At 40.6% G+C, this 13442-nt stretch overlaps 1 protein-coding gene across 1 annotated transcript in view; it reads right to left on the bottom strand.

Annotated features, from left to right (window-relative positions):
- LOC310946286 (ADP-ribosylation factor-like protein 15) overlaps positions 1-13442 on the bottom strand; it is a 96700-nt gene that overhangs the window by 48345 nt on the left and 34913 nt on the right. Inside the window, exons 2-3 of the mRNA XM_083912725.1 lie at positions 9074-9218; positions 7642-7701 (exon numbers count right to left, since the gene is read on the bottom strand). Coding sequence (XP_083768851.1) covers positions 7642-7701; positions 9074-9218 — 205 coding nt within the window. The remainder of the gene's footprint in view (positions 1-7641; positions 7702-9073; positions 9219-13442) is intronic.

Here is a 13442-nt window from a genome sequence, read left to right as displayed (position 1 = left end):
GGGAGGCCTGAATCGCAAGGATTGCAGATGTGCTATGCTTTGTAGACATTTGATAATTTATTGCATATGCACAGCCAACTGCTATAGGCCACTGTAATGTGAAACACTTACCAGTGCTACCCCTCATTACTGATGCAGCCAACTTTCCCTGTTCATAAAATATTTCTTAAGTTTTTTTTTTCTGTTGTCAGACAGTAAGCTTTCATATACCTTTCAATTCATGTTAAGTTATACCTCCATACGCAGTTTTTAGGGCTAAAACGAGCAGCTAATTAATCAGTCGACAGAAATGTATCAGCAACTACTTTAATAATCGACTAACTGTAAAAGTAAAGTTAGTTCTCAATAAAAATGACAAATATTACTTAGGTCCAGCTTTTAACTATTAAGGATGTGCTGCTTTCCTTTGTCACATGTGACAGTAAACTGATCATGTTTGGGTCTTGGACTGTTGCTCTGGAAAAAAGGAGCTATTTTAAGACTTCATCTTGGGCTTTAGGAAATTTTAAAAGAAGTTTTCACAGTTTGTGATATTTAAAGACAAAACAATTAGTCAATTAATGAAAAAAACATCTGTATATTAGCCGATAATGGAAAATAATTGTTGCCACTGTAGCAGTATTAATTATTTGCTTAGAATGCACGGTACTTTATACCGTACCTTATTTAGCACATGTTATGATCAGAAACCTAGTATCATGTTTAATCCCACAGAGACTAGAGAATGACATTGTAAAAATGAAACAGAAGCTAGCCCAGAAGTGGGGCAGGACACTAGCTGTTTATATGCAAGTCTATGCATTTTGTTGTGGTGCATTTGATTGTCCCTGTTAAGCAAAAGTCTATTGCGAGATTGGGGGGTTAAGGGACAGAAAGTGAAACTCAAAACATGTTGTGAAAGTACAGACAATAGTAAGATATAAAGATTCTCTGGAAGTCATGATGCCAATAATGCAGGAAGAGGAGAGAATGGGAATAGCAGATGTCTAGTGGTTACACAAACACAAGTGGCAATGGGGTTTTACTGATCCGGCTACTTTTCTCTTTACCAAAGTGTGGCTATGAATGAAAAAACAAAACTTCCAGTAAAACATAAGCAAGCAATTCCATTGCAAAAAATTAAAAGCAGATAGTCTTCTGGAGAGAGCCGTCTAAATTCAGATTGTCATTCAGTTGTGATTAATGACTCGTGTTTCTGAACTCATCTGCAAATTCAAACAGCTTGTGATGGTCTACATGTCAAAAATAAGTCAACACTGTTGAAATCTACTTCTCTATATTTCCATTTGTTCTAAATTAGGCTTCTGTTGCGATGCAGGTATGGTTTTGGATTCATAGTCAGCTTTAACAACACTCATATATTTCTGCTCCATCATTCATGCTTTTTGCCAGCTTTTACCTTGAAGAAAATGCAAACATGTTGCTAATCAGGTCTTTTTTCACTCTTGAAAGTTGAAACACTGAAAGCAAAGTCTTTGAAGTCTCCCTAACGAAAAACAGACAGTGTTTTTTCTCTGAACAAAACAGCTACAATACGGGGATGGGAAGGAGCGCTGGGACTAGTGAGGGGGGCCTCTTGTAAAAAAGTTAGCTTACTTCATTGAGGAATGAGCTAGGGATGAAGCTGGAGTGAGGTGGAAAACACTTCAGCTGTTGATACACCCATCAACCTGCAGTCTCAGCAGTGTCTGTTTTTAAGTAAACAGTTCCTGTGTGAGGCCTGGTCTGCAGCACACATCAATTCCTTTCATTTATGCACATAATTGAAAAAAGTACAGAAATTGGGCACCTATTAATATTTTAATTCAATAACTTATGTTACTGTATGTAAATAATTTGGCTGACACACTTTGTCACCCATCATTTCCATTGGGTGAGCCATTTTCTTCATGCCACTGGGACTGACAACTGTTTTGTGGTTATAGACAAGTAATGTGACTGCTTGAAAGTAATGATTCATCATCACAACCCTTCTATTTATATTTCAGTTTACCCGACCCACACAGGCTGCTGTGCCCATGTTATATCAAGTACACATTGTTGGTGCACATTGGTTTTTCAATCATTTCAGGAGTATACTGTATCTGACTGGTGACTAGTTCCTGTATGCCCCGTGTTGTATGTGTGATGCACATATTTGTACATATGTTCTCTTGTATGCACTTGATATTTGTGTTTTCGTTGTTTTGTAGTGCACTTTGTAACCTGTGTTGAAAATGTGCTACATACATTAAGTTTGACTTACTACAGTAGAGTATGTCCACCATGTCATCGCACACTCGCCCTAGAACTTTGCAACTGCATTGTTAAAACAGAATACGTTTAACTTCCAAAGTTAATGTGGTTAATGCACTCTGAAAATATTAATGGTTGCTCTAAAGTATCTATGATGCACCATTCACACACTATCAACAACAAGCCCAACATCAGATAGGGTAATTTAATGGGGCCTCAAATAGAGATCAGTTACATGCATGTCTTAGTACAGTCTACGACTGCCAGTATCTACTTTAAAACCAATGATGATCTACAAATTATTTCACTTTTGTCAAGTTTTTTTTTCAATGAAAAGGAAATGTTTCCCTGTTGGGCAAAGTTACACACACTGTGGTCCTTTTTGATAGTAATAAGAACCACATTGGGCCTGTGATGACTACAGTATAGTGGTTTTGCTCTGAGACATGCTCACATACTTCCTTTGCCTGTTGGTGGTCATAGACTGGTAAATGCTCTGTGATGTTCTTGCTTCTTGTTGTTCTCTGTATGTGTACATGGTTGACATTCTTATCATGAATGATAAGATGGACTCTACATATATAAACCAAGAACAGCAGAGTTCAACACAAATCACACTTACATATAGTGCATGCATCACATGTTCATCAATAGTCTCACACACACACACAAGCTCATCTACAAATAAAAGCACATAAACTATGAATTGGCACATAAGAGGAAACATTTTCCCAATATATATATGATCTCGTCTTCTAGATTATAGGAAAGTCTGGTGACAAATAAGTGTTTAAACATGAACACTACCACTCTTTTTTTATATTGAAAGCCTCAACAGTGGTGATTATTAGGACCACTTCTTCATCAGCTGTCATTGCGTGACATGAATGCGCACTGTGAAATGGCCTGTCTAGACTTGACGTCATGTCACACCGCACGCACACACACACACACACACACACACACACACACACACACACACACACACACACACACACACACACACACACACACACACACACACACACACACACACACACACACACACACACACACACACACACGCACACACGCACACGCACACGCACACGCACACGCACACGATTTCTCCCTGTGTCCCCCGAGGTGCCCTTCCCACCTAATCCTTATACCTGGCATCAGCTGGGTAACAAATGTCTGACGGACTAAAGAACACCAGATACAAAATTAGCAAAGTCAACCAACTGAAAAGACTTTATTGCACATATTCAGATGAGTAAAGAGCTCTCTTTTTACAATGTTGATACCAACTGGTTAAATAAATTCATGCTGGCAATCTCAGAATAGACATGCACAATTCTATCTGGGGATTTGATTTTTGATTATGTTTTCTGATCACATCAAACTAAGTAAGTAATACTAGGTGACTTGCAGGTGATATTGCCTTGCTGTGACAGTCCGTATAATGATAGGTGGCAGTGAAAGACCACAAGATGATTTTCTGCCTACTTGTATTTCTCTAATGCCCTCCACCATATTTCTAAGGTAGACGCATGTCTAAGTGCATCAGTGATATGTGAATCTCTTTCTTTTTCTGTAGCATTTGAACTGACTGCTCTGACAGAGGACAGACTCTGTAGTGAGAGACCACACAGTTTGACTTTTAGTGTGCATGTGTGTCTTATTTTACATATAGTCCGCTGTTCAGCTGTGTAAACTGATATATTTAGACTTTATTTCATTTTAAACTTCAGTTGGACTTTGGGTTAAATTATTTTGTTCTTTCATCCTGCCACATTGTCGTCAAAGCAATACTTTTTAAAAATGGAATGCACACATGGAAACCCAGTTTCAGTTTGAAAAATCTAGCTGGTTTTTCTTCATCCTTTATTCCAATCAAGGGAACCGGATTCCTTGCTTATATTTTATCTAAGGGATCAGGGCAATACAGACAGCTGATAATGACAAGTATAAAACTAGCATGTTAACACACTGAATGATAACACAGACAAGTTCTGCATAATATGACTGTGGGGCAGTGTGCTTTATCACAGACAATGAGTTTAAATCAATAAGCAAGGAGAGCCTGACAGCGGTGAAGATTGAAAGAGAGACAAAAAAGAGACAGATTTAGCACAAATGATAGCACAATCCGGAAGCAATGGTAAAGAGAAGACAGGATGGTAGGGAAGGAAAGAAAAACATAAAACAGAGGTGAGGATACAAAGAAGAACAAATGAAAACAAGACAGCAGGGACCTTAATGAGAAATAAATGAATGAGACAAACGTATAGCTTCGTCTGAGTCATTACAAGCACCATACATCAGGGTTGCCTGCACATAAGCTGCTTTGTGCCTCTGGTTTAAAAGACAGCTTGCGCTTATGACAATCTGGCCCAGCACACTTCAGGCGAGGAGAGTTAAAAATGTATTAACAGGCTTAGCAACTATACCGGTCACAGTCAACTACTCTGACATGGGTTAAAAGCTTGCAACATTTCAATAACTGCTGCTAAGACAGCTCCAAGTGCCATGTTAGAGTCACTCTCTGCTCTTAAGTGTACGAACGATTTCTCTGCACGCCAAAGGTGTTGACCTTAACACTTTCTTGTTTCCCCATGTACCCTCATCCCATTCAACTTACGCCACTTTCCTCTCTCAGATGAAATGGCTGGAGCAAAAATCAGGCTCCAACTGCCAAGCAAACAGCAATTATAGAATAACTGCATGTAAAAAATGTGAAGACTTGGGCTTTATGGGAAAGGATTTCATGTGTTTTAACTACTCTACTTGCTCTGCCAAAAGGAGCAAATACTGACAAATAGTTAATTTCTATAAGTGTTTGTGCCTTAAATGGTCTTTCCGACCTCCGGTACTTAAGGTCACCTGCATAAGCTAAACTTGCTTTACATTTCTTACTGTAAAGGGAGAATACCTCATTGACATTCAATGGGCTTTCCGGTGGGACAGGAAGGAAATACATGGGAAGTGCTTCACTTCTTCACGCTTTTCAACAAGTGCTTCTTCCCTTGCCTTAGTCAAGGCTGAGTGAAGAAAACAAGCCACAAAGGTATTGTGTAAAACAAGTTTTTCAGGGTCAGGAACACTGGTGTCTGTGTGTCACATCTTGTAACATTGTTCTGCATCACTGATGCAGTGCAAAATAACATAGAACTAAACCAGGCCTGTTTGCTTGGTTTAAAGCCATGGGAAAGGGAGTGAGAAAAGGGAATACTGACAGAAATGCGAAGAGTTGAGCAAGTTACAAACAGTGTGGAAAGGAGCTGCTTTAATCAGAAAACGATCTAAAAGGCTTATTATGAAAAATGACCGGAACATTATGCAAGAGCAACAACTCTCCCGACTCCACATTTACGTCATTAACATGTGTAGCAATAAGAGTACGCGTTCATTCAGCCAAACACAAATGGTTGCATATCAACACTTCACCTCATACAGAAACCTAGATCTGATACTGTACTCCCAATAGTAATCAGTAGGGGCGTCAAGACATCATGTGCTTGTTTTTACCCTGTCCAACCCATCCACAACGAAATGGCACCATAAATTGCTCAATTTCTTGTGCTGCCTGTATTTACAAGAAAATGAGCAGGGGTCAAAGCAGGGGGGCAGGGAGGGGGAACAAATTTCATCATCCTTTGCTGTGGTGGCAGCCTATACTAACTTATCTAAATCAAACGTGTCATCCGTGGGACCAGTGTTTTTTCAACCACAATAATGTCTCACCAGACTGGCTTTGAACCAATCCAGAAAAAACTCTTTTGAAAACCCCCTAATGTGCTCTGTCCAAATTTGGTAGCACCCTCGTTGGTGGTCCCCCGGTGCCTCTTTGTGTGTGTGTGTGTGTGTGTGTGTGTGTGTGTGTGTGTGTGTGTGTGTGTGTGTGTGTGTGTGTGTGTGTGTGTGTGTGTGTGTGAGTGTGTGAGTGTGTATGTTTTTCATCTTTTCAGGAGGCTAGGATGGGTGAGCCTTCAAAACATGTACTGCACCTGTCATGTGCCTATAGTACGCAGAAAACAGCATGAATTATTTAAACTCTCAGCAAAATAATACGTTTTCTTGTGTCACTGAGTTGCTCGTGGGAGAAGTGACACTGACTTATCCCTCTTTCACAACTCCCTTTAAGGACTGAAAGCCTCCCATTGCGTTTGTTCTGTTTACGTATCTCCACCTCAAGATCTCTCATCTGTGCTTATTAAACGGCTGCCTCGAGAGCGGTACATTTCCAGGAATAACAGTGTGCAGATTGTACAGTCACTTCAAAAAACACTAACAGGTCTGACGTCTGTACACAAATGTCAGTCTCTGACCGAAAGGTGTGATGCTACTGGAGGTCAAAACAAACATGCTTTTGCGTCCTTGTTGTTCACAGTTAATGTTGAGAGATGAGATGATATCAAGTTTTATCATGTAAATGAAAAACATGTTTTAGAGATGGCGAATCTCAATATTTGTGTAAGTAAGATGTGTGATTTTGAGCAAAGTGGTTGCTTTACAAAGAGTGGATCAAACCATCCCAGCTAACTTCCGGCGCCCTTGCTCTTACCACACCCATCTGTGACTTCGGCATTCATTTTAATCTCAACTACAAACCTCTCAAGTATTGTGACTGTATCTTGTACGGTTTTCCGGCCACAGCGTAGAGTACGGGGGCCAGGCCCCTTGCTCAGTTCACACCAAATTTCAAGCTCTTCCTTCATTTTGATACAACAACACACCTGTAAAAAAATTGATTGTATCTTGTACAATTTGGACTCAAAGGAAGAGTGGGTTGTCTTCCATTCGAGAGATTGGCGGTTTGATCCCCGGCTCCTCCTGTCTGCATGTCCAAATGTCCTTGGGCAAGACACTGAACCCCGAATTGAGTAGTCAGAAGGATAGAAAGGCGCTATATAAGTACAAGTCCATTGACCATATAGTCACCTGGATAAATACTCAAAAATGCTAAGTGTCACCACATTTCGCCATGATGACACACACACAATGCTGTTGCAGCTGTTCTAAAATTAGAATTTTTTTTTAATGAAAATTGTTGAAATAAGGTAACAAAGTCTTAATAGGGATTTGATATCATTATGTAAAATAAACATCTTTTATATATCCTAACATGTTAAGCTGCATTTATAACCGCTTTCAAATAAATAATCTATAGTAAATTATAAAAAGGTGGTTACTGTTTTGTTTCATTTTGTTTTTAATGCAGTTTTAGATAGTGTGGGGCTGTAACCAATGAACCTGCTAACGTCTAAGTTGGACCACTAGAAAATGTCATTCCTAGCTCGTTATAATTGACCGAATACAGATTCATTCACAGACTCACACTGTGGGTTTCATGGGCCCAAAGAGGAAATTGTCAAATTGAATTCTGAAAGCTTTACACACTAAGGATGGGCATGCATCTCTTACCTCCAAGTTCTTTTACATTCAAGATGGCATTTGGAAATGGCACTGCTTTGATGCTAAAACCTGAGGGGAGAAAAAAATGAAAATCCATCACTGAAATGACAATGAAATTGTGTAGAGTGATGACGATCACTTTTAGGAATGCTTGTACTTCAATAGTGAGAAAACGTCTTTTAAAAAATCCCCTTTATCTTTAAGTTTCCCGCAGGATATTTGGTGTACCTCCAAACCACCAGCTGGTGAACACACAGAGAACTGACAACATATTTGTGTTGCAAAAACAAAATAAAAAAAACAAACTCTGTGTGGTCCGGGTTAGCAAAACAAGATCATTTAAACAGAAAAGGGTTTCGTTCCATGTTGGAGTTAGAGTTAGTTACATGTATTACATGTTTTTTCTCTGCGGTTGCATAAGTTAGGAAACTTTTTTTTAAAACAATGAAGGAAGAGATGTTGTTCAAATTATACTAAATTGTTTTGGTGGGAATTCATTTACTGGAGACATCACAAACAGGAGGAGAGATGCGACAACCGATTATGATTTTCATAACATCTGAATTAACTGCTCAATGTGGTTTTTAAGCACATTATGACAATGTCAAGAAGTGGGGGGAACCACAAGAGACTTCCCCCTCATTGTTCATAACGATCTTCACTCTGTAGATGTTGGCAGATGTAGACAGTGCTGACAGCTAAATCTCATTTCAGAGAAGTGTGCTAAAATAATTCTCTGCTAAGGTAAGTAATCAACATATTTTCTCTTTACAGTCTACTCAGTGGCAAACGCAGACAGGTGTTGACTCCCTTTAACTTCCCCCTGCCACAGAAACAAACACACCAACAGTTACAGGCAGCACATTTGGGAATTACTTTATATTTAGCTTCTACTGGTGAAATGCACAATGACCAACTCTAAAATGGGACTTCTGCAACAGCTCAAAGCTGACTGCTGACAAAGCCAGGGGAGGAAAAAGGAATGTCAGTGTCCTTGTGGGATTGCAATGCGTATATGGAAAGCACAGCGTTGACTACCAAAAAAATGATGTACTAACCCTAAAGCCTCCTCTTCTGGACATACTTAACACCAGCCTCCCACTTGAGCAGAAGAAAGAAGCTGTGTATTGGCTGGTGAGACACAGCAGAGCCTTTCTGGCATGGGCGCTGGGACTTTGGAAGACATACTGAAGACATGCTTCCCCCTATTGGAGAGCTGTAATACCTTGATAGTATTTTCTATCTGTGATTCTAATCCAGAGGACAACATGTTCTTGAAATGTGAAAGCACTTCAGGAGCTTGGAAAGCTTTCAAGAACACGTGTGAAGGGAGGAAGATGGGTATTATCTGTGGAGAGTGTGCACTTCTATTTAAGTACAAGCACTTTACTCTGAAAAAAACGCTGACTTTTCTACTGATCTAAACGTTACGTGCACATACCTGTTGTAGGAACAATACCGTCGCTGCCCTCACTACAGAGGCGTGAGAGCAGACTGGTCTTTCCAGCACCTGTCAGGCCAATGCACACCACATCATACTCTGGTCTTGGCGGCGGGGGTCCTTTACAGCACAGTGCCCGGAAACACTGAAACAAAACAAACAAATAAATAAATAATTTGGAAAATAGATCAAATGCACCTGGTAAAGATGGGGTAATGATTACGATCAGGCATTTAGAATCACAATAAGTGCTTCTCTAAAGTGAGCATTCTTGGAATGAACTGTGTTGCTTTGCAAGTAAACTCTCATGTGCACCACAGCCGTCTTCATATGACAAAGCAGGAAAGCCCACAATGTCAACAAAAAAAAAAACAGTTCTGGTCTTTAAACACTTCCAGATTGTTAGTTGATGTAAGAGGAGCAATATCTTGTTTTCAGCAGAAAGAAATTAGCAATGACAAAGAAGAAAATCAAAAGATGTTTGTGAATTAATGTGATGTCATATGAATTAAAAGTCTACATTTTATAGATGTGAAGGGGAATAGCACTACATGCATCTATCTAAGCAGTAGTCTAACATGTTTTTGTCAGTGTTTGGACCCCATCTGACTGGGCTCTTGTGGCGGCCAGAGGCAGACCTGTCACTCCATGAATCACGGCCTGAGACTGAGGGCCTGCTGTGAGACATTAAAGGGCAAATGCAGTGTGAACCGTGAATGGGATCTTTAAACTTGTGTGGAGAGATCAGTATCCAAAACTAAAAAGAGATCTCTTTTATTAGCAAGACAGGAACCAGTCTGGACATGGCAGGGCAGACACACACACACACACACTCTCCCATCTACTATATCACATTTCAGGTGGAAGAACATCAACACAAGATTGCTTACTGCTCTTGTCCGGGGACGACCCTGTTCAACACACTGCTACTCTGTTCAATCAAAGACTCTGACAGGAAGGAAAACACACACACAAGTGTACACGAACTGCTGCACATCTGTGCACTCATTCTCCAGGTGTGCTTGGGCATGCTGTTGAAACTTGTACCTCAGCGGGGAGAAGGAGATGTAAACAAATGAGAGGATAAACAAATATTCTGTATCAACGTTCAAGTATCTTTGAGATTTAGATACAAGAAGTCCTATTGGAAATTGGGTTTTAACTGCAGCTAACTTCGTGTCTTGAGATTAATGACGCAAAATGAACAAGATACTAGTACAGCCATCGCTTCTTTCTAATTGGAGGGGGAACAAGAGAGCAGCAAAGGAGTGTTGCAGCCTCAATTCTTCCACATACCCCCAGACATCATTGACCACCAGGGTCAGTTTTCAGAGCCGTGCCAAAACAGAGCTGCCGTTTGATGGAGATGTGGGGAATCTGCTTCAACAGAACCAGACGTTGGCTGAGCAACCCGACCCCCCGACTCCTAGGTGAACCCGCCAGTCTGCTCAAACAGGAAACATTCTCCTCTTCCAGAAAAATGGCAAGATCAGAAACACACGCGTGTCAGATGGGGGAACACATGTAAAAACTTGGTCTGATGAGGTCATTCTTTTCTTTTTCTTGCTGTCTTCTCCCCTCCGTCGCCTACCTTCCCTGAAGCTACATGTAAAGTTTTCTGCAGCTGGTGAAATCTTCCCTTCAGCTGTCAATCCCCCAAACTGACAGTTTATCTTTCAGAGGCAACAAGGGGTTGTAACTGAGAGATTGAAGAACTGGAGAAGCTATGAAGTTGCTATGAGTTAAGAGAGGAGGATTGTGATTTACTCGACCCATAGAAAAACTATCTCTAGACCAAGTGTACATGACAAAGAAGGTTAGTACCTCACTAGCTATGTGGGAGTAGATTAACAGAATAACTCCCACCACCTCTCTCTACACATACAGTGCAGATTTCACAACAGCTTTCCAGGGTCTGACCCCGTGGTCCCTATGTACACAGGCCCCAGAGAGAGAGAGAGAGAGAGAGAGAGAGAGAGAGAGAGAGAGAGAGAGAGAGAGAGAGAGAGAGAGAGAGAGAGAGAGAGAGTGAGAGAGAGAGAGAGAGAGAGAGAGAGAGAGAGAGAGAGAGAGAGAGAGAGAGAGAGAGAGAGAGAGAGAGAGAGAGAGCTCCCACCTCTTGCCCTCCTTGACAGCACAAGATTGACGAGGAGAGCTTGGTCAAAAGGCTCACAGGAGAAAAGTAAATATGTCCAAAGTCCTTTGCTTACCTCAAGACATGCCCCTCCCCTGTCAACCACACACTCAATGATCTGAGAGACAGTGTGCTGTGTCACTGAGACCGTTCACTTTACTATGATGACTACCTCCATAACTCTCTGAGGCATCCAGACTAACAGCTGGGATTAAACTGGAAATTAAATTCCACATACACAGTCAACAGTTCCCTAAATGTCTGTTTGAAATGATTTGCAGTACAGTCAGACAAGCTGGAGGTGACTGAGTTCTAAAAAATATTCTGACTTTGTACTGTCACATAGAAAAGCATGTGCCTATGTATCATCTTTACTTCCTTGTTTATTGCGGCTACTATTTAACCACGGCCTGGGCATTAAAAAGAGAGCAATCTTTAAGAAAAACAAATAAAACCTTACAGCTCCTTGCCAAAACACGTTACATAAAAAGTCTGCCATTCCTAGACTTTATTGATCGGCTGCCTCTTATAGGATTGGACATGTTTTTAATTGTGCCTCCCTGAAAACCTGCCGAGACATTACCTCACTGTTGTTGTGAAAAGCTGATTAGCTAGGCTTTATGTAAATGAGAAACACTGCTGAATATAAATATCATTGACGACATAGCCAGGCTGCATTTTTGATGCATTTCAGATGAACGTCTCCTTAAAAAGATAGATGACAGAAAGAAGTAATAAAACAGCCCCCCAGACATTTAGTTTGAAAAAGACATCAAGACAGTTTAATGGGTGACATAACTGGACCTCCTGGCACCGGGCCAGCAGAACAGAAGTTTAAGGCACTACTGCTGGTCTACCAATAATTGTGTAAAGAGGATAGGTCAGGGCAGGTCCATACTTCTACAGATACTGAACTTAATAGCATTTAGCCTCATGTAAATGACAGGGAAGCCCATATTCAGAGTTCAAAAGGACAACAGGGGAATGAAAGGAAAATAATTACCCACAGTTCCTTTTTTTTCTAATGTTTTCCTTCAAACACTGCTCAAAGTCATACCACATGCAGCCTAACCAACACCACCATGGAGCCTGCTGACCTCTGTTGACCGTCTGTTGATTTGCATACTGTTAACACACACACACATCTTTTTTGTACCAATCATTTTCCAATTACATTTTCAAAAACCAAATTCATACTTTCAAAAACCAAGAGTATAAAATGTGAACATGTATTAGTTGGTGGTGAGGAGAGAGAGAGAGAGAGACAGAGAGAGACAGAGACAGAGACAGAGAGAGAGACAGAGACGAGAGAGAGACAGAAGAGAGAGAGACAGAGAGAGAGAGAGAGAGGACGAGCGAGAGAGAGAGAGAGAGAGAGAGAGAGAGAGAGAGAGAGAGAGAGAGAGAGAGAGAGAGAGAGGAGACGAGGAGAGAGAGAGAGAGAAGTGAGAGACGAGAGAGAGAGAGAGAGAGGAGAGGAGAGGAGGAGAAGAGAGAGAGATTAGATTCAATTTCAGTTCCCAGGTTGCCCTGATGTTAAATTCCTGTCACACTTTCATTACTTGTACATTTTGTCAACTAAATGGAACAGAATACAAATTAAAAGGAGTTTTGATAGGGAACTGAAGAGCAACACTTATCATTTACACCTCGCCCGCTAAATTATTCACATTAGTTGGATCGAAATTCTCTCCACATGTTTTCACAAAGTGATTGTTTTTATTTTTGTTTTCAGAGGTATATGGACAGTTATTTAACCCGCTAATGAACTTTGGTTTACTCATCTTGTTCCAAGAGAGTGAGATAACTCTTTTTGCAAGCGGTAAACAAAGATTTAGAGTAATTTCTTTCTTAGGTGCATGATATTTATTTGATGTAGACCTGGAATGAAATCGCAAGACATATCAATGAATATCTGGCCAATACATAAATGAGAAAAAAAAAGATGAAGGAAGGCACAGGGTTCAGCCAGTACAAAACTGAGGGGTTCAGTTGGAGTTTGGAAAAATGTCAAGGAAAACAGTTTTGTCAATGAGTTGCAAATTCACCTGACGTAGTTGGAACAGAACAGGAGCCAGCTCTTTTTAGAAAACCACTTTGTATTTTTAGAGGTAATAAATGTGGTTAGAGGAAGCCTCTACCACCGCAGCAGACTAGTTCGTGTTTCACTCGTACTTTCTGGCTACTGGCGAGACACCACAGGATAGGAAAATGGGCAGTGACATGACAACATGT

Source organism: Echiichthys vipera, assembly GCF_963691815.1.
Source record: "Echiichthys vipera genome assembly, chromosome: 4".
In the NCBI taxonomy this organism is placed as follows: Eukaryota; Metazoa; Chordata; class Actinopteri; order Perciformes; family Trachinidae; genus Echiichthys; species Echiichthys vipera.
This window is presented reverse-complemented; position numbering and strand designations above follow the sequence as displayed.